General features: G+C 30.5%; 1 protein-coding gene across 2 annotated transcripts in view; it reads right to left on the bottom strand.

Annotated features, from left to right (window-relative positions):
- Positions 1–5,401: 5,401 nt before the first annotated feature.
- The window catches only part of LOC107436259 (vascular endothelial growth factor receptor 1), a 41,925-nt gene continuing 25,326 nt past the window's right edge, over positions 5,402–22,000 (bottom strand). The window contains exons 15-22 of one of the 2 annotated variants that reach the window (XM_043049795.2): positions 20,195–20,314; positions 17,956–18,187; positions 16,654–16,855; positions 12,678–12,800; positions 12,514–12,584; positions 11,686–11,826; positions 9,245–9,350; positions 5,402–5,845 (exon numbers count right to left, since the gene is read on the bottom strand). In XM_043049795.2, the coding sequence (XP_042905729.1) occupies positions 5,522–5,845; positions 9,245–9,350; positions 11,686–11,826; positions 12,514–12,584; positions 12,678–12,800; positions 16,654–16,855; positions 17,956–18,187; positions 20,195–20,314 (1,319 nt within the window). In that variant the 3' untranslated portion in view covers positions 5,402–5,521. Of the gene's footprint in view, positions 5,846–9,244; positions 9,351–11,685; positions 11,827–12,513; positions 12,585–12,677; positions 12,801–16,653; positions 16,856–17,955; positions 18,188–20,194; positions 20,315–22,000 lie in introns of those variants that run through there. The other variant, XR_006226014.2, reaches the window with a different exon arrangement.

Genomic DNA, 22,000 nt, shown 5'->3' with positions numbered 1-22,000 from the left:
GAATTGTCAGTAAGTGAGACCGTCTTTTTCAAGTACGCACCTATAACATCAGTAGACGTTGAAAGAAGATTCTGCAGGAATGAAAATTAACTTTCAGACAAGAGACGCTCGTTTACATTTCAAATTATCAAACAACATTTAATAATCCAATGTAATTCTGATATTTAGTAATATTATGAGATTAAAGTTGTTATATCCATTAAAGTTTCTATACAAAATAAAAATAATTTGGTGTCAATATATTTTCCTTTTTTTGTTATTTTAGGATATAAAACATATTTTTCAAACTTTAATGAACATAGAACAAGTATTGCATTGTTTTATATTTTTTTAATGACTTATAATAATTTTAAAGAGCAAAACNGACACAAGAACATATACTTTTTGCACTTTTTAAGGGCATTAGTTGAGATTTTTTAGGTCATCAAAATCCGGGCTCTAGTAATGAATCTTAAGTGTTTAACACTAAACATACCATAAGCGGTCAGATGACCGTTTAAGAACTTATACATCGAAAATGCGCATATCAACTTATCGCTTTTGCACATTTGACTTCATGACTTTTTCTAACCATTATATACAGTTAATATTCCATTATTATTATTTTTTCGTATTTTGTTTGTTTCGAATAAAACCTGTCGTATACCAATTTCTACCACAACCAGTCATTTGACCGAGAACAATTTATTGCTTTATGAAGTTATTGGATCAGAAATTACAATGTTATGAGTGTTCAACGTATTGCATTCGATTAGTTGCACATTTCTGCAAAAACTGTTGCGTAATTAGTTCAAACAGAATAACTGTGATTCAAATTTCAAGCAGTACCTAAAATTTTAGATTGGCATTTTTGTGTAAGAAAAAGTGACAAAAGCTAAAAGTTTTGGTGAGTAGCAAGATTCTTATCAACGTATGACATGCCAAACAGGATATTGTAACAGAAATAAAAACATCAAAATTTGTTCTAAATGTGAAAAACATGCTTGCGGAAAATGTACAATGGAAACACCATGTATATGTAAAAAATGCGTTGAGCAATGAATTAAAAATTCTGATTCTTTGTGTTTGTAATACATAAAAATTGACAAGCTACAATTTGTTTAATTATGAAAAAGTTACTTTGTTTATTTCCTTCCTAACATCAATGTTTCATTCATTCAATTAAGAAACATTTGACCGGCTATGGTAGAAATAGGTACAGTACAGAACCCATTATCCGGAAATCAGAAAACCGGAATACCAAAAAACCGGAAAGAAATTCGATAAATTTTCTCGCCATTTAAAAAAAAAATTTCCTCATAAGATTTTACGATTTTTCTTTCTTTTTTAAAAGATGTTTACCTTACCATCATTTTGGAAATAATCATTAGTGTATTACTTCATCTTTTTTTCTTCTGTTTTAGATTATTTCCAAATATTTTTTATTTAGTTGGGTTTAACAATAAAAAAAAACGGCTTTTTGTAGCGATTCAGAAAACCGGAAAAATCAGTTATCCGGAATAGCGATGGTCCCGACCGTTCCGGATAATCGGTTTCCTACTGTATTTATTAAATGTTGGTATATTTAGTGTTAAAGAGATTACAATCGAAAAGTGAAAAATATAGTCTATTTCTTGCATTAATAATGCCGAGTTAATAACTAATAGTAGAGTTACGCTACTGTTGCGAAAAAAAATAAAAGTTTCGAAAGGAGTATTTCCGTGTTAGTCGAGCAAAAAATAGCGGATTTAATTCCACATAAAATTATAAATACGCGAGTGCGAATTCCAGCGTCATTTAATCTTGCGGATCCTAATTTCAATATCCCAGGAACAGTCGACATTATTCTTTCAGGAGAATATTTTTATGACGTCATAAAACCGGGAAAAATAGAAGCTAAAAGTAAAAAACATAACATTACAAGACTCAGTGTTTGGTTACATAGTGGGAGGTAGTGTTTCCAGATTAGATTAACTTAATTCTAGTTATTTTGGTTTAATGTGCGAGTCAGATGAATTAAATTCGAATTTGAAAAAGTTTTGGGAGATCGAAGAGATAGGAAACGAATTACATAAAAGTAAGGAAAATTCCATATGCGAAGAACATTATGTGTTAACTCATAAGAGAGATGAGACCGAAAAATATATAGTTTACATGCCATTTAAGGAGCATTATTCAGATTAGGGAGATTCGAGGCACATAGCTCTTAGGAAACTTGAATCGCTGTGTGTTAGTTAGTCTCGTGACCAAAACTACCTAAAACTGTATAGAGATTTTTTGAAGGAATATGAAAAATTAGGACATATGACTGAAGTAAACGAGTGTATTGAACCCGAGGTTTCATTTTATATGCCCCATCATGGCACTTATAAGCTGCAAAAGAGCACAACAAAACTTCGAATAGCATTCAATGCTTCGATCTTAACTACTAGTGGAAAATCTCTCAACTTCATTCAGTATAATAGTGAAGTCATCTAGAACGATCTTTTTTTGTTGTGATGAACTTATGGGTGACCTACCTAAAAGTCGCGTGAGACAAAACTTTCCATTTGCCACTTCAAAAGTGGACTTTTGCGGTCCATTTACAATTAAATACAAGAACCAACGGAAAGGTATTTTTCAAAAAATTGATGTCGCGGTTTTTGTATGCTTTGTCACAAAGGCGGTTCATTTGGAGCTTGTGACAGAGGTGAGTTCTTAAGCATTTATAGCTAATTCAAAGATATTTTTTTCGCATAGAGGAAAATGCAATATCCCGTCCTTAGGTTATATTTGGCCGATATTTTTACCGCTAACTGATATCTCTATGTCTCCCAAAACTCCCAAAATCTCTATGACTAACACTGATACATAGTCTCAAAACATAACACACACAAAACACGCATATCCCACAATCAACCACGGACTGGCTCACAATGGCAATCAACGTGGATGATCACCACACACGCCTCACCACTGACCCTGCTCCTAGACACTGGGGGCAAGCAGTGTGCCAGGAGCTTTTCAGCTACCCGTGATGGCTATTCATGTAAATTCAAAAAAAATTAAAATGGTGGGGGATGAGTCAGCCAACTTAATTACTAATTTCTAATAAGTTACCACCATTTATGATTTTGGTAAGTTTTATTCTTCACTATCCGCCAAAACACTGCCTCAACTACTACTCATAATAAAAATAGGTAAAACACACAATACAGCATAAACAAAATATACATACCCCACAATCGACCACGGACTGGCTCACAATAGCAGCCAACGTGATTGATCACCACACACTCCTCACCACTGACCCTGCCCCCAGTCCCTGGGGACAGACAGTGAGTCCGGAGCTTTTCAGCTACCCGTGATGGCCATTTATGTTAAATGTAAGAAAAAAATAAGAATAATAAATAAAAAAATTTTAAAAAATGAAAAATTAAAAAAAAAATTACCTGTGACGTGACTAGCTATTTTATATTGTACTGTTATTGTCGATGTCCATCCTTTGAGTCTGTAATGTAACACTGATAGTTAATCAATGTAAAATGAAAATGTCGCTACTAGGCCGGGATAGCCTGGTTAGTGGGGTGCCGGGCCCATGTCCAAGAGTTCGTGGGTTCGGTCCCCTCCGGTCGAAGACTCCCCGTGTAGTAAATGGTGACTGATGCAAGTTAAATTTGTCGAGTCTCAAAGTCCTCCATGTTCCCATTACAAATCAATATCTCTGGGGGTACCGATCCAGGAGTTTCCTTGTCTTCTGGATTGGTTCAAAATTACAAGGCTACATCGTTGAACATTAGTAGTCGTAAACTCAAAAATTAGGTCGGCTGTTCAAAAGCGGTCATAAAATAAAAAATATCCCGTCCTTATTTAATGCGACTAATTTCGTTGGAAGTAATAATGAGTTACAACGATTATTTAGCTTAGTTAAATGTCCCCAAGAGAGTTTATGTAATTATATGAGTTATGAAAATATCAAATGGAAATTTTGCCACCGAGGAGTCCAAATTTTGAAAGACTCAGGAAAGCTGGTGTGAGATTCTTCAAATATCATCTGAAGAGAGAAGTGGGTGATAAGAAATTAATTTATGAAGAATTTTTGACAGTGACAACCGAGGAGTCCGAATTTTGAAAGACTCAGGAAAGCTGGTGTGAGATTCTTCAAATATCATCTAAAGAGAGAAGTGGGTGATAAGAAATTAATTTATGTAGAATTTTCGACAGTGACAACCGAGGAGTCCAAATTTTGAAAGACTCAGGGAAGCTGGTGTGAGATTCTTCAAATATCATCTGAAGAGAGAAGTGGGTGATAAGAAATTAATTTATGAAAAATTTTTGACAATGACACGCGAGGAGTCCGAATTTTGAAAGACTCAGGGAAGCTGGTGTGAGATTCTTCAAATATCATCTGAAGAGAGAAGTGTGTGATAAGAAATTAATTTATGAAGAATTTTTGACAGTGACTACGGAAATTGAGTACGTTTTAAATTCAAAACCTCTTACGCCGTTATCTTCAGATGATTTGAGCGTTCTCACTCCAAGCCATTTCCTGATCGGAAGATCATTTACAACAATTGTTGAACCAGATGTAACCAATGTAACTGATTATAGGTTGAGTTTTTAGCACAAAATCACTATATTCGTGCAACTGATATGGAAAAAGTGGCACAAAGATTATTTGTCAACCTTGCAATAAAGGTCGAAATGGTACATTGATAAACAAAACATGAAAACTGGAGATATGGTGGTGATAAAAGAAGACAATTTAGCTATATGTAATTTTCGAATTGGTAGAATTGTGGAGGTCTTTCCGAGAAAGGATGGCAGAGTTCGTGTTTGTAGTAACAAAACAAATAAACGAATCTTCAAGCGGCCAATTTCTAAGAATTGTTTATTGCCAAAGGAATGAATATTATTCTTTTTTTTTTCAACTGCATATTATTTTTTCATATTTTTGTGAATATTTCATTGTGTAATAGTGATTTGTATGTGATTTGTTAATTATGAAAGATTTGTTGATTGTTAAACAATGCAACACCCGGCGGTATGTAGTGTACGATTGTAGCGCCATCTAGAAACCTATGTAACAGGAAAACGAGAATGTTAATTGTGAAGGAGTAGAGAGCGCAATTAAAAATGTGAGAAAAATTACAGTTCATTTGTGGTGTTATAATTTGAGGAGTATTTAAAATAGAGAGATATCGAGGGCCAAAACAGTTACTGATGAATCTGATATCCCTCTATTTACATCATAAAACATTGCTGGATTAACATTGGCAATTATATAAGAGTAAATTCATGTTCGGTTGGTCTTCTGACAGGTTTAAATAATCGTGTTTCTGCTTTTGACTATTCATTTACATGTATCTCTCCGCAAAACAAACTTACTGAATAAGGTAATAAACTTTCATAGTTGTGTAAAAAAATGAATCGTAACTATGTCTCATATTTTACACAAATTATTTATTATCACTCCTAATTTGCAATTACAAATTGGATTATACATTCAAAAATAATAGGATTAACAAAATGTTTAGATTTTAAATAACTCGCTCTTGAAACTTTAGACTCTATTATCGTCCATTTTTAAATAGTTAGATAATTGAACAACAGCATTTGATTCAAAATGCGCTGGATTATATTCTACTGTATCTTCATTTATAGTTTCCAACTGAATCATTGGAACTTCCATATCTTCCTTTACTACTGATGAATCTGATACTGATCTGTTTACACGTGGTACTTGATCATAAAACATTGCTGGATTAACATTGGCATTTATATAGGAGGAATTCTTGTTAGGCTGATCCTCTGACAGGTTCAAATAATCATGCTTCTCTTTTTGGCGATTCATTTCCATGTATGGGGCATTCAAATCAGCAAAGTGCTATAAAAGAAATATAAATTATTTTGTACTATTATTTTGTAATAAATTATTTTGTATGAATTATTTGTAAAAGAAATATTATTATTTTGCTGATTTTATCATGATATTAATGTATCACATCAAAAAGTCACCTTAGTAGAAATAAAATTATCAAAAAATATTTGTTTGATCCTTACAAAGTGCAAGGAAGCAAAGAACTTTTAGACTATTCTAAATAAAAAAAAAACGCTGATAATTAAGTAACGTTAAATTTAAGTAAAAAGAATTTTGATTTATAAATAAATTCGACGAATTTTGGTAGAAAAAGGGATTTTTAACTACCTTACAAAATTTGACGTTGATTGATTAACTTATAATGCCAAAGTCACCCAGTCTTTTATTAAATTAGGTATAATATTATTAGATGCCTTGAAATCAAAAAATAATTACAAATTTTGCTGCTTTAAAACTGTTTTTAATGGATGTATCCTTACAATTGACGAGTATAACGGGAGAAGCAGGTAAGTGACATTTTTACAAAACTTGAGATTTCTCACAGAAAGATCTTATTGTAGTTTTATTTAAATGCAAATCACTCATTTAAATTGCGAAATGTATTAATTCCAAATGTGCTCAGTGGAAGAAGTAGGTAAGTGACACTATTTGAGTATCTTTTGGATGAAAGAGCAAGGTAAATGAGCTAAACAACAAATAGTCAAGAAAGAACCTTAAAAAAATCACTCAATGGCATCAGACGCTAAGATGCGAGGAGTTCGGCCAATACCTCCTAGAAGAAAGAAGTTCTCATCACGGGTTAACATAGACTAAGAATTTAACCCTTTAGTTGTCCAAACGTAATGACATCTTCGTATTTCCCCCACTGCGCAGCTTAGAAGCGAAAGTGAATCTTTCTTGTGAAAGTGATTTTTTCTCCATTGCTCAGTTTATGTTCGTTATGTCTGACTACTAAATAAACCCGTTCTGAGGCTTTCTCTCTTCTGGAAGGTGTTCGAAGTTATTCTGAAAGTCTTCGACATATAATTTTATTCCTTCTGGTTGGCAATCCTTGTTGTTTTAGACACATTGCCCTGTTTATAAATTCATTTTTTCTGAGCAAACTCGCGTGGAAAATAAATATTATTAAATGCATTCTGCAGCTTTCTTCGTGAATTTTTACTGTTACTAGCTGAATACTCATTCCTCTTAAGGGGTTGAAATAAAAACAAGATAATAAATAAATGACCAACACTATGACATCATCTCAAAACTGAAAACTTAAAAAACTGGCACAGTTAATTAAGTTGAAAAAATTCAAGTCTCTTTCTATTCATTATTATTTGATGGTCGTTCTGAAGGTTTCACGTTATTAGATTAAGCAAAATAGGTTTTTAGAAGTTCAGCCTATCAAAATAAAGATTAACAATATTCAGTATCATTTGGTATAATGCTATAGCTCGAGACAGATTTCTGATTATCAAAAACTACCATAATAAACAATTTTCTCCTATACTTAACCCAATCACTGGGTCGTAAGCAACCACCGTACCTATATTATGGTACTATGTTAGTATATATAGTGTATATTAAAACAGTATCGATTAACACAATATTGTTAGTATATATTACAGTAAAATGTTCTTTTTTCGGATTATTATTTTTGGTTTGAAAATAAAAAGGGGTTCATCAGCAATCTTTATGATGTGAGCACTCACTTAAAATATTAAGCACATATCTTATATAATTGACAAAGGGCCGGGATAACCTGGTCAGTAGGGCGCTGGACCCATGTTCGTGGGTTCGAACTACGCAGACCGAAGACTCCCCTGGTAGTAAATGGTGACTGAACACGTTAAATCTATCGAGTCGCAAAGTCCTCCATGTTCCCATAACAAATCAATACCTCTGGGGTTACTGAATTGGAGATTGATCATACTCTGGTTTAGGTCAAAATTACGATCTGTGGATGAATGGGTCCACCCTATAAAACGGGTGTGACGTATGAGGGTGACAGAACTCGAATTCTTGACCATAGATGGCGCCACAGGAAAACAAGAACAATCGAACCCTACTGCCTTAACAGACACAGCAATTGACAAAACTAACGACAATTTATTCGTAAATATCAGCATGGCTCAGTGAAGACATATCAAGTTTACGTATGAATGAATCATGGAGATAGGTTAAGTTTTATTTTGTTCTCTGTCTTCAGAGATTAAATCACTGATGCAAATTATACTTTAGTAGAAATAAACGACAGAGCTTATATTTCTTTGAGCTAACCATGAAACATCTTGGTCTTAACCTCCCATTTACTAAAATGCTGATTAGTTTCGCTTACAAAAATTCTTCTCGAAGGCGAATGTGACTGGCTCTTTAAATTGATGCTCTTTTGTCCTATAGATTCCAGGCACTAAGAAGTTGAAAATGAAAAGAAAAGAAAAAATTGCATATTCACTAAATGTACTGATGTTCGACGCCAGAAATTTGTGAAGTGGTAACCTAAATTATGAACAAAATCGAGAGTATCATAACTTAGCTTAGTTTACCACGATAGAAAAAATGCCCAAAACAGTCTTGTAAGCATTTTTATAATTAAAACAAACATACTTTTTTGCATGAAACTACTAATTTTAAATAAAGCAAATTGTTTTAAAAATGTGTTACAATAGCTATGGATATATATCTATTTTTTTGCCTAAAAATTAATAAAAATACTTTTATTGAATCTTAGACCTACCTTTAGATGTAACAAAATAACATAATAGTTTGACTATAATCAGCACTATTTAAGGAAAAGAATTTAAATCAATACTTACCGAATTTTCGCCTCTTTAAGCGATAAATACCGGCAAAACATCGCAAATGTTGAGGCTCGAGCTATCTCTAAATTATTTTTGGACGGTTTTCGGACAAACTAGATAAACAACAAGGCTAGATAAAACTTGATGTCACTTTGTCTCAAATTGAGGTTACTAAAGTTTTATTTCGTGTATATGAAACTTAATATATTTGTTTTAGCTTTTTAAACAAAATTATTTTTGGTAAATAAAAAATTAAAAATCTCCCATGAAAACAAGCAGATGCTATGCACAAAACTAATTAAAAATCCTCCTTTATAAAAGAGTTAGTGTCAAATAAATATCCACCTAAAACTTTTATGAGTTATAACTTTACAAACAAACTAAATATATCAAGATTAAGCGAAGTAACAAAAGCTCATTTATCGAAATTCAATAAAATATCACTTACCTGTTTCTTTGAGTAAGTTCTAAAATATTCAATGAATAAAATAAATTAATTAAAAGTAAATCAAATTTAACACTTTCTTCAGCAAATTGTAAAAATAAAATGCTTTCAGTTCTGACTTAAAAATAAAAATATCAATATTATCAACCTAAACTGATATTAATCATCATTCACCTGTTTTACTCCCGAGTCCACAAAACCTTCAAGAATAATTGAGAGTTCATTAAAATCTGGTCTTGCTTCTGGAGTGGCTTGCCAGCAGTCTTGCATGATTCGATAACTGTGGCAAAAAAAGAAGATATAAGCATGGTTAACTTGTAAAGTGAGCGAAAAAATCGGAAATTCTATAAGTCTTATTTAGAGAATCGTGGGCAATTTTTGAATTAAAATTGGGAGTAAAATTAAAGAATTTCTGGAGTTGGTAGGTAATTTATTTACATCGCACTAGAGCTGCCCAATGGGCTATTGGCGAAGGTCTGTGAAAAATCCCCGAGGATGATCCGAAGACATACCATCACAATTTTTATCCTCTGCAGAGGGATTAGCTCCTCTGCTTTGGTAGCACTTCCAAGAAATTCTAGAATAGAAGAAATTCTAGAATTTATAGGAATGAAAAAAACGTGTTTGAAATTCGCACTCGTTAACAGAAAAAAATTATTGCAAAGAGAGCTTACCAGAAAAAAAAAGCTGCAAATGAAGTTAGAATAAAATTTTGAATTTTCAATGTTCATCAAGGACTGATCAAAATATTTTAAATAAACAATCTCATCTTTTTTTATAGAAAACTTGTGTTCACGTCCACCTCTTACAAATCATCATAGGAGAAAAAGAGTTAATTTTGCCAAAAAAATGAATTTCTCTCTGTCAAAAATGAACTGATGTGATTTTTTTGACGAAAAAAAGTCAAACTTTGATGGACCTCATGATTTTTGTTATTTTTGGTATGATCTGTGAAAGACCAACGAAGTGTTTTGCAAACGTCAACATGGTGTTGGCTCAGTGATGGTTAGGGGCCATTTTGTCGCAAATAAAACCACTTCAATAGTGTTTATAGATAGCAAAATAAATACGGACTATTATGTTATGTTAGAAAAAAGTTTGTTACCAGAAGGGCCACTGATTTCTTCACAGGACTAAATTTTTTAACTGAATAATGCTTCGATACAGGTTTCTAAGAGCGCAAAACTCCGGTTTGAAACTAATTTTCTTAACTAGCCATGGAAAGGCCAGATCTTAATCTAATCGAAAACTAACCCAAGAAATTTATAAAAATGGCACACAATATCAATGCACACAGGTTCTTGTCTTCGTTGACAAAGAAGCTAAGACAAGAAATCTATTTATACTTCAAAGGATCTTTCCGAATCAATAACTTCTCAGTTTACTCAAGTGATTGAAAAAAAAAGTAGTTTTCTTAATAATTAAAGAAAATTTTAAATATTTTAAAACATGTCCTTATATTTTTTTCCTTGTTTCCATATTTTGAAGCTAATTTTTTTATGCATTATAAGTGTTAATACGAAAATTTATAACAGAAATCAAAAATATAAAAAATTTCATTTAGCGAATAATTAGCAATAAAATTTGAGCGAAATCAGTTGAATAGTTCCTGAGAAATCGAGCTTTTAAAATACAGTTTTTTTAAATTCAGTTTCTCAGAAACAATTCAACCTATTTCGTTCAAACTTCGAATTTCGCTTTGCAAAAGTTGTATTCTTTAAAATGATGTAAAAAACTGTATACTTTACAATTCAAACTTTTTCCGACTGTTATTGAATGAAAAAATAAAAAGAAATCAATATTTACTGAAAGTCAATTTTTGCATGGAATTCTCTTTGAATAAACAAATTTTATAATTGTGTGCAAAAATGTTCAAATCGCTTAAAAGTTCTCGAAATATTGCAAAATACGCAAAAAGAAAAAATAACATTAAGGGGTACAGAATTTGGACCCCTCTCCTGATCAAACTATTTGGACTATATTTCCAGATTGCCACCCCCCCCTATATTTTAGGGGTCAGAAATCCGAATCCATCAAAAAAAAGGTATGTTTATTCAGAAAAAGTACGCTTTAGTAGCTGGTTTTCGAACTTAAAATATCATCTGCACCATTAATTAGGCTATTTAAGTGTTAAGAATGAGTCCTAAAACATAAAGATCTGATCATTATATAAAAAGTTATTCAGTGGTTCAATTTTTATTTTGCGCACTTTACAATAGGTCAATACGATCATCAAATGACAACAGGGTTACCTTACTTATTAAAGGAATGAAACCAACAGACCCTTTGAACTTTTGACAATTTCAAGTAAAGGGGATTATCAATTCAGAAAAGCGTCCTTTGTCTGATAAAGATATAAGTATTGTAAACGTGTGAAAACTTAATTATAAAAATAAAAAAACTTCACTCTATATCAATTTCGAAATTAAGTTTATACAATTAAAATAGTAAATTTTACTAGGAATTGGTAAGATTACTGATATTCTCTTACATAGCATCAAGGCAGTTTTGGGGTTTTATTAGGAATTGGTAAGATAACTGATATTCTCTTACATAGCATCAGGGCAGTTTTGGGGTTTTATTAGGAATTGGTAAGATTACAGATATTCTCTTACATAGCATCAGGGCAGTTTTGGGGTTTTTCCATTCTATAACCAGAACTTAATCTCTTGTAGAAGTCTTCATCTACTTCAATTCCTGGATAGGGATTACTCCCCAAAGCAAAAAATTCCCACATCAAAATTGCGAAGGACCATCTGAAAAAAAATAAAGCCATTAATATTTTTGAAATATAAAAACAGATCAATAAAATTATGTGATAAGAATAAGATTTTGAAATTTATGTAAGGGAGAATTTCATGAAAGTCAAGCGTGAGTTTATTTTATTTTTTGAAGATTTAATTCCCTCTTTCTCAGAAATAAAACTCTCACTTTTGACGATTCAGCAATACTTGAGCTATATTTCGTTAATTTTGAGAATTATTTACCCATGAAATCAAGTGACGACAGCGGGAACTCACAAATATATGACGAAAATGTTTCCTCAACTCGAAACCTTATCGTAATGCATTGTGGGAGATTGTTAACTAAGACTATATAGGTAATCGAAAAGAAACGAAATAAGCCGACTGGTTTATATGGTGGGCATTTAGTTGACCCCGTACCAGGAAGATTCCGGATTCGAATTCCGCTTCGTGCGTGGGTTAGATTTATCTTTCCATTCTATTTTCATGTCTTGATCCAGACAACTATTAAGTCTTGATCCAGAGTTGTGAGGTCAGAAGTGATATTTTATATAGCATTTAATAAAAATATAAGCATTAAATATTGAGGAAATAAAAGAAATACGAAATCTAAGGGATAAAGCCAATGCCAAGTAAGCGAATAGTGGTATTTCTTCAACTGAAAACAAATCAATCAAAAAAAAATCATAACTAGCTTACACGTCACTCTTTGTTGTAAATACATGATCTCGTATTGATTCTATAGCCATCCATTTGATTGGAAGTGGACCCTAAAAATAAAAATATAAAATCATCTTTTTTGATTGTTAAAAAAAATCAAATATTACTTTTTTAAAAAAAAAGAAGGAAAAATATTTTCTTACGTCGCCTTGTTTTACATAATTTTCATATTTGTAACAATCTTTAGCCAATCCAAAGTCACATATTTTCACCACCTTATCATCTGCCAAGAGAACATTTCTTGCTGCCAAGTCTCTATGGATTAACTTGATAAATAAATATTTTTCTTAGAAACAATTCGATCAGAAATTGTAAATTAAACTCTATTTAACCCAATAACAATAAATTCTTAAAAAAGTTATAAACTATATATTTTACAACCTAAATGTGTGAAAATTGCAATGCATAAATAAAAGGAAAAAATTTCAAGAGTACACATTGAAATTTATACTTTAAGCATTACTTACGATCAATCTTGAGCAGTTATTAAAATAAAAAACCTACTTCTAAATAATTTTACAGGAAAAAGATTTAACTACATAATCTTTTTTTATAGATATATATATAAGTTTAAACGTGCATTATTTATATACAGATACAATACATGTGCATACTTATTTCTGATTGACTGCATATTAATATAACTTACTTATAGGTGTGAAATAACAAATTAATGGTTCGGTTAAATTTTGTCAGTTTAACAAAAAATTTAGACTATTATAATAAAATACTAAAGTGAACACTGTAAAAAATTTTTGTACATGTTTGCCACTATTTTTGGGGTTTCAGAAAACTAAAGTATTTTACAGTGCATGCAGTCACATTTTTATTTACTTTTTCACAGTTATAGTTTATTTATTTATTTATTCATTTTTTCTTCCATTTTGTTTAGTGACAATACGTATTTTCAATGTGCATTAGAATCAATTTTTGGCTTCTCTGAAAAAATATTTCGTCAAAAAAGCAAAAAAAAATTTTTTAATATATTCGGTCGAATTCTTTTGAACAATTGTTATTTTGCTAATTTTATGTAATTGTTTGTATGATAACCATATTTCTGTTGTTAAAAATGCATTTACTTTACCTCAAAACCGAAAATGCAACTAAACACTACAATTCCCCAATAATTTATGAAAACAGGAAATTCATAAATTATAAAAAACTATTTTAAAATTATACAAATACTAATTTTAAACAATTTATAATGTATCAATGAAAAAATATTTACAACTCAAAATTTGTTTTGATAAATCTTAATTTACGAAAAAAAATGCTTTAAACTGAGAAATGAACATATTTTTAATGTTTTTGAACAAGCAAAGACATGGCAAAATACATTTTGTTTCAATTAACTATTTAAAAGTCGAATTCTTTACGTTGTACAAAATTAAAAATCCTTAAACATGTTTCTTAAAAGATATATCATGGATAAATATGTTTAATTTGCCTTATGGTTTGTTAATATTTTAATTATCGCACATTTTTCAAGAAATAACCTTAACGTCCAATGTGTAACGCCACTGAAGATCGAGTCCTAACAACCTGCCCAAACTTTTCTAATATTAGAAGAAACTTCTTTCCTAGAAATATCTCACTGAATACTATGCAATAAGAACTTCTAAGACTTAATTTCAACTGACATTTAATTTCAACTGACTACATGAAAACTCAGTATTAACTTGACTATGATTTCTTATAAATGTGAATTACACTGTACAACATATTTTGTGATTATTGTCTGTAATAAAGTAATTGTAATTGTCCCTCGTAATGAGTTAACTTTTCCATTATATACCATTGATACTGTCATTGATATACCAATAAATACCGTTTAAACGTTCGGAAACAAAACTGAAAGGTGACCAAGAGTAATTCAGGTATTCACCACAAATAAAGAAATATGTATTACGAAAATTTAGAATCGACTGTAAGCTATTGAATTTGCCGGAAAAATTGTTTTCATAATTTATGATTCAAATATGCTTAGAAATGTCACGAAACTTATAAGTCATTCGTCCCAATGAAAGCAGAACTGTTGTATTAATGGTTTGGTGCGGGTTTTGTGTTGGCAATATCATAGCATCATTTTCCTTTTCAGATTCTCTCAACATGGCTAGAACAGATCACCATAACATGGTTTTTCTACGCTCTTTCGCCAAGGAAAATAAAAAGAATAGCCACAGTTTAAGTGCTTTGCAATTAAAGCAAAACTATAATTTTAATTTTCTATGCCATCTTACCGTGAAGAATTATCTAGGCTTTTGAACGGACAAATAACTTTAAAATTTAAAAGTTATTAAACTTTTTAAAATATCCTCAATTTGGCGGCATTTTTCCACATAGAAGGAATTTATCAAAATCACTGTCTTATTCTTGGTTTCAGAAAATTTCTAAGAGCTCAGATAATGCAGCATTGGGGAACGTCTCTAATCATAAAATTAAACCGCAAACGCTTTTAATTTTAATAAAGCTGTGGCTTTTCTGCATATTGAAATTTTGCGAAATTTACAGTACAAGCATAGAGAACGCAGGCAATAGATAGGCTTAATTCCACATTACGGTCGCGAACTTAGACGTTTAATTAACTAACGATTAATGAACTTGTCAAAAGCCACCAATTTATCAAAATCAAATATTATTTTCTATATAAAGTTGTAAGTGGGCTAAGGCCAAAAATGCATAACAAATCAAATTGTTACGCAGTGAAGTAAATTTTAGAAAACTAAAAACTAAACCACAAACTCTTTTCATCTTCGCAAAACTATGGCCTTTCTCTATATTGACGTTCTGAGCCGTTTTCAGAATAAGCATAGAGAGCAGTGGCTATCGGCTAAACTTGATCTAACAATCATGAGAAATAGTTGCAAATACAACACTTATGAAAACAGCATATTTTTCTCAAGAAAAACATAATTTTATATGATGACGGCATCGAATAAATTCGAAGAACCCTATCATTTAATGCTTATTCGACGATGGTCATTTTTTTTTCTTCTAACATTTAATTAGCTAATCAAAAATCACTAATTCATAAAAATCAGATAACATTTTCATTATGAAGTTGTAAGTGGCCCAACAAAGCAAATAAAGGCACCTACCAAATTTTTTGTCTCATGTACAATTGAAACTTGTTAATTTCATGAAGAAAAAATGTTTCATTTTGCTGAATTACCTATACATTTAGCATTGTATGAAAAATAAAAATTAATTTAATCAAACAAATGAAACTAATTTACAAATTCAGAAAAAGGCAAAATAAGTAAGTAACATTTAAAATAATAAATCATAATAGAAAAGCGCTTAAGGCAGTTAAATCCAAATTTGTTTTATTTTAATTTAGAAATTCGGAAATACAATTCTAGCAAAAAACAACAAAAATTTTAAGATATGTGTTTCAGCTATCGGAAATTTCAAGATTACATTCGAGAATAATATTTTTCCTTCTAATTACTGTAATTATGATATTTTGATTCAAAATATTTTAAAGACGTTCAAATAATTCGACTGATATTGAAGGCCATTAATAGGCCTATGCTGTGAAATTTAGGATTTTATATTCCTGATGCATATAGATGGCAAAACTTTTTTTAAATTTTTACTCATTTTTTTTTTTTGTTTTATTTTTCAAGATTTTCAAAAAAGGAGTCAGCATTTGATTTATTTCCCATGTTTCCTTAAGAATTTGGAAATTTATATTTTATTTTGATGTAGTTATTCTAACTGTAACTTTATCTTTATTTATTTTTCCTATAGGTGGGCGTCTCTTATTTAGGTCTTACTCTGTGTACTTTTAAATCATTATTAAGACTTACTCTGAGTGCTTTTAAATTGTGATTGTTCGCCATTAATTTTTTTTTGCATTTACATTTCATTTTTTTAATTGCTTTTTCTTATTTGTTTTTACACTATGGGGCCTCGGGGAGCTGTCAGTTTTGGAGTTTTACCACTGACAACAGAAAGGCTCCTGTGTGTTAGCAGGTAGCAGGCAGTGTGTCCCCTGATGAAGTCCTGCTAACACACATATCTTAACATTTTTGTTGTTTTCTGCTAGAATTGTATTTCTGAATTTCTAAATTAAATGAAAATTAATGTTATTTGTAGGCAAAGTAAGTTGAATACCTTTTTCGATGATAAATAATCCATGCCACACGCGCACTGAAATGCATAACAAATCAAATCAGATGTATAAATTACATGTTCATGGCTGTCAACTCGATGATAATTTCTAAAAACGCTGCTAGATTCAGATGAACAACTCATTGAACGACCTGTAGTTGATATCGTTGTAGATGGTTTTGCTTCTACGTTTTGAAGTTGTTCCCTAATTAAAATAAATCAGTTTTAAGTAAAAAACAACTACTAATTCACTTGAAAATCTACTTAATATTCTGTTTCAAATTCTTACATTTCTGCTACATAAAAGTTGCGTTACACTTACAGTGGTTCAGAAAATATAGGTCTTAAACCTTTCCTGAATTATTTTTTCCAAATTAATTTTAATCAAAAAAAAATTTACAAATCATAGATGCCAAATAAATAGAGCTAAATTTGAAAAACAAGTGCTAAAATAAATCTCAAACAATGTAATAATGTTAAATAATTATTGAATAACACACTTCTTGTTTATAAACTAAATGTAGGTTATGAGCAAAAAAATAATACTGTGCACCGAAAAGCTTAAATTTTAAATTATAATTTGTTGGATATTATGTTATACACTAAAAAAAATTCCGGATGAAATAACAGTGAAAATTACCGGCCATACTTTTTACACCGCCAATACTTTTTACCGTAAAATTCATTTTTACGGTGAAATTCCCTTTTGCAGCTAAATCCATTTTTACCAAATCATATTGCAAAACAAAAAATCAGATGTACCGTAATTTTTACAGTAGTAATTGCCATAGAATCTCTCAATCAGTCTAATTAAATAAATATTATTTTAAAATTACGATATACTCTTTTACGGTAAGAAGGAATTTTACCGTAAAAATGTATTTTACGGATAATGTAGCAAAAGTACCGGTATTTTATGCCAGAATTTTTTACAGAGCATTCCTATTTAATGAAATATTAGTCAGATACCTCATTTGCATGTTAATCTAATCTAATTTTCTTAATTTTCAACATAGCAAAGACAAAAAAAAACTTATAAAAATAATTTAAGAAATTTCAGCTTTTATCACTACATGTTTGAAAGTTACCCATAGCGCCAACAATTTTTATAACCTGCCATTTTTAACATAGTTTTCATTATTTAAAAGATATGCACATTTCGCTATGTTTAATTTCATCATGATCTAGCTAGTTACATACAAAACAACAAGTCAATTTTTAAATTAATCACTAATATATTATTATAGCAACACAATATATTTCATTAAAATATTGTAAAAACAAATATTTTTTAATAACTTATACCTATAACTTGGATTGTCTAAGGCCATTCCAGTTGACGTAGAACCTTGTGAAGATGTGATTGATTCACCTTTTACCCGAAAAGACTTTAAGCTATCCATGCGTGAAACTTCCGGAGTACGAAATATTTCTTTAAACCCTGATTCCGTATCATTTACAAAGTTATCCCGATATCTCAGAAGAAATTCACGAATATTTCCATAGCGACAGTATTCCACCATTACCAAAAGTTCTCCTGAAAAAAAAGTCAGGAAGAAAAAAAACCACATAATGTAAGTAAAGAAAAAGTCCGCTAAAAAGTTAATTCATAATATCAGAGAAAATTATTGTTACAGAGATCTTATCTTTATAAGCAAATACACTTATTTAATGTTAATGAAAAGACTAAAAAATGGAAACATATTTACTTCTCTCATTTTGAACAACTATTTAGATTTGAAATACGCAACTGGAATACACTGTTTTTGCCTACAGATTGTAGACATAATTAAGCAACTTTGTACTTTGTGAAAAGTAAAAATGTAATTAACGAGAACAATTTGAACAATTGTCCATATCGTAGCAAGTTTTTGCAAGATGGAGATAAAATAAAGTCGATTTCCTTCATAACAGTGAATGTTGATTTTTAAGTTAAGTTGTCGAGATATTATAATTATATTATAACAGTCGTTGAACAGCTGACCCAATTTTATGGATTTACGACAACTAATGCTCAACTCCATGGCTTTGTAATTTTGAACCCAATCCAGAAGACAAGGGAACTCCTGTATCGAGTATTTGGAAAAATTTGCCTTCGTGGAGGACTTTTTTTGATGGAACCAACCCGCATTTGCGTTACGTGGAGAGGAAGGCCACGAGAACCTCCCACGGTTAGCCTGACGGCAAGGGGACTCTAACCCATGATCCGTCTACCACTGAGGATATTTCACGTCAGCACTGTGGTCGGTACAAGCCGGATGTGGAGTTCGTATTGATTCGAACCCGGTTCGCCTCATTGGAAGGCGAACGTTCCATCCCCTGGGCCATCCCGGCTCAAGTTGTCAAGATGGAAAATACTGATAGATATGTGGTCAACAAAATTGTTTGGCAGGATTTCTAATAGAAGCGGAAAAAGATAACTTGGTTGAGGGTCGCCCACACATTGCTATATAAAAATAAGAGGCTCCAATTCTGAGAAGAAAACGATTTTTTTTTTTTTCATTTTCCTGTATTGATACCAGAAATAAATAAAAATGCTTCCATTTAAATATTTTTAACATAATATTGCTCCTTTATTCAGACAAAAATTCCATTTCTCTAAGACAATTGTCATAATATATTTAGAAACATTAATATATTGTGGAAAACTAGTAATTTTTATTTCTTTAAAACAATTTTTATACATGATAGCGGACTTATCGTAATATGCCGTACTCATTATTTTACGTTTAAGAAAGAAAGTAGACGGTCCATGACGTTTTGGTCCCGTAGTTTCGCTTCCGTTACTATTTCGGTAATTTCCCAATTCAGTTCCGGAACGAATGACAAAATTCAAAATGTGGACAAAATTAGCTGAATACAAGTTTTTGAGTGACAAAAATTTTCAAAACTTGCATTTAAAAAATTTCATTTCTCTGAGCCAGGGATGGCGAACCAATGGCACGCGTGCCATTTATGGCACGCGACACACTATTCTGCGCACGCCACTGATCAGAAAGTTCACTACAAAGCATATTAACAATTAAATTAAAATTCTCAAAAACAAACAAAAAAAATTAAAAATTATTAACAAAAAAATTTATAATTAATGCCAAAAAAAATTAGTAACCATAAAAAACAAGCTAACAATAAATAACCAGCAAAAAGAGATTTAACAGTTCTGCTTAAACTAACATCTTACAACCTAATATAAATTATTTGTCATCTAATCTGCAACAACAGAATTCACACTGATGTTACTTTAAGTTGAATTACACTTATAACTGAGACCCTGCAAAAAAAATTTTCTTTATAGTAAATAGTTTTGATTTGATAGTATTTAGTATTATTATTTTCCCAATAATCAGAAAGTCAAAACTATTTGACGGCACGTCTATGACCTCATTGAACAATTTTTTGAAAAAAATGGCACGTTGGTGCAGAAAGGTTCGCCACCCCTGCTCTAAGCTATCGGTTAAAATTTTAATATTCCAGAAATTACAAAATTGCACATAAACGCTCAATTGTACATAATTGTAAATAAACTCTGTGAACGAAAATTTACCTTGTGGAATATTTCTTGTCACTGCTCCCATTAAATTAACAATATTAATATGGTGACCCAAATGAATAAGAATCTTTAACTCAGCTATCAACGCTTTTTGCTGATTCAAATCAGCTTGCTCTGAAAAATCAATAAAAAATAGGTTAATTTAAATTAAGTAAAAAGAATAAGCTAGTAAATATTCGCACACACTTTTTTAAAAATATTTTCATGCCAAATTCATTTGTATTTTTCAAACTAGTTATTTAACTACCAATAAGCAATTCGCAAAATTAAAATATTTTATTAAAATAAAATATTGCATAACTAAAACATTTATGCGTCAACTTAACCTGACGTTGTTTGCAGACGTAAACGGTCGAAATACATTGTTCTCAAACGCTAATTTGTATTTACATCCTCAACAAAGACAAAGTTAGCATACCGCATACCTTAACGTTTCAAATAATAGTATATAATTTATTTTTAAAGCGGTTGGATAAGACATTGTTTCTTTCATAGTTTGAGAAAATATTACAGACATATATATGTATATACTATTTAGTGATCAATATAAGCTAGAGGCTAGTCAATTGTAGAATTTTTAAAAAAAAAATGTTTTTTGTTTAAATTCTAACCGGGGGGGTTAAAAGGTGTATTTAAAATGAACGCTTCATGAGGTAAGAAAATATAGTCGAATTCTGCTTTTTGCGCTGTGCTGAAATTTTGGTCTATTCACGCATGCGTCTTGAAGACTTCAAACTCGTTTTTCTCAAAGCTACAAGTTTCATATCCGCTAAACTCATTGACCGAACAAATTTTTACTAATCGTCTTAAAATTTTAACTGCATACTTAAAATTAAATTCTTTTAATTCATTCCACTGCATCGTTCTTTATAAACAACTATTGCTGATTTTTTTAAGGATAGTTGAATATTTTTAAACAAATATGGGTCTTCTTTTTTCAAAAATCTGCATGTTATAAAATTTTTCTTCATTTTTTTTTAAATATTTGTAAGTATAATCTAAAAAAAAAAATATTTCATCCTAACTTAAAAATTCTAAGTACAGCTGGTTTAGCTGTAAATTATTTTTTACTTTGAATTTTTAACATAATATTTTTTTTAGTTTTGATTTCTGTTGTGCCTCTGATAAAAAATCCCCAAAAAATGCTTCTTAACTGCCACTAGTATTATCCTACCCTTTAAAGGAGTTCATTTTCCAACAAAGTTTTCAGTTTCAGTTCACAAAGCTATGTACTACGATAATCTTTGACGAAAAAAGTTATAGAATTTTAGACATTTATTTTAATTTTCCTTTAAATTGAGTAAAATTTGTATAAACTTGTAACATTAAATTTGTCGAAGTTTAATATTACAAACTCAGCTTTGTATTTAAATGATTGAATAAGTATGCGTTCCCGTGGAAAAATTTTTCTTTCTTGAGACTTAAAACTTTATCACAAGCTATTTTCAGTACTTTTTCAGAACAAAGATCAACTGAATCATATTGACATGATTTTATTCCTTTTATAATGAATTACACAGTAAATTTAGCTTAATTTCTAAAGCTTCTCATGAATCAACTATTCATACACCTAAAAAGAATATAAAAATGCAGCTTCAATTGAATCTAATGAATGTTTATGAATTTTAGTTTATATTTGATAATTATATAGTAAAAGTGTTGTAGTCAAATGATGTATATTCAATAGGAATTATTTTTCTTATTTTGGAAAATCGTCAAAATTAGCAATGAAATGCTTTATTTGGTAAAGTAATTACAAAATGGTGTAAACAGACTATCAGAACCTTGGTAATACTCAAT

This window comes from Parasteatoda tepidariorum, chromosome X2 (genome assembly GCF_043381705.1).
Source record: "Parasteatoda tepidariorum isolate YZ-2023 chromosome X2, CAS_Ptep_4.0, whole genome shotgun sequence".
NCBI classification, from domain to species: domain Eukaryota; kingdom Metazoa; phylum Arthropoda; class Arachnida; order Araneae; family Theridiidae; genus Parasteatoda; species Parasteatoda tepidariorum.
This window is presented reverse-complemented; position numbering and strand designations above follow the sequence as displayed.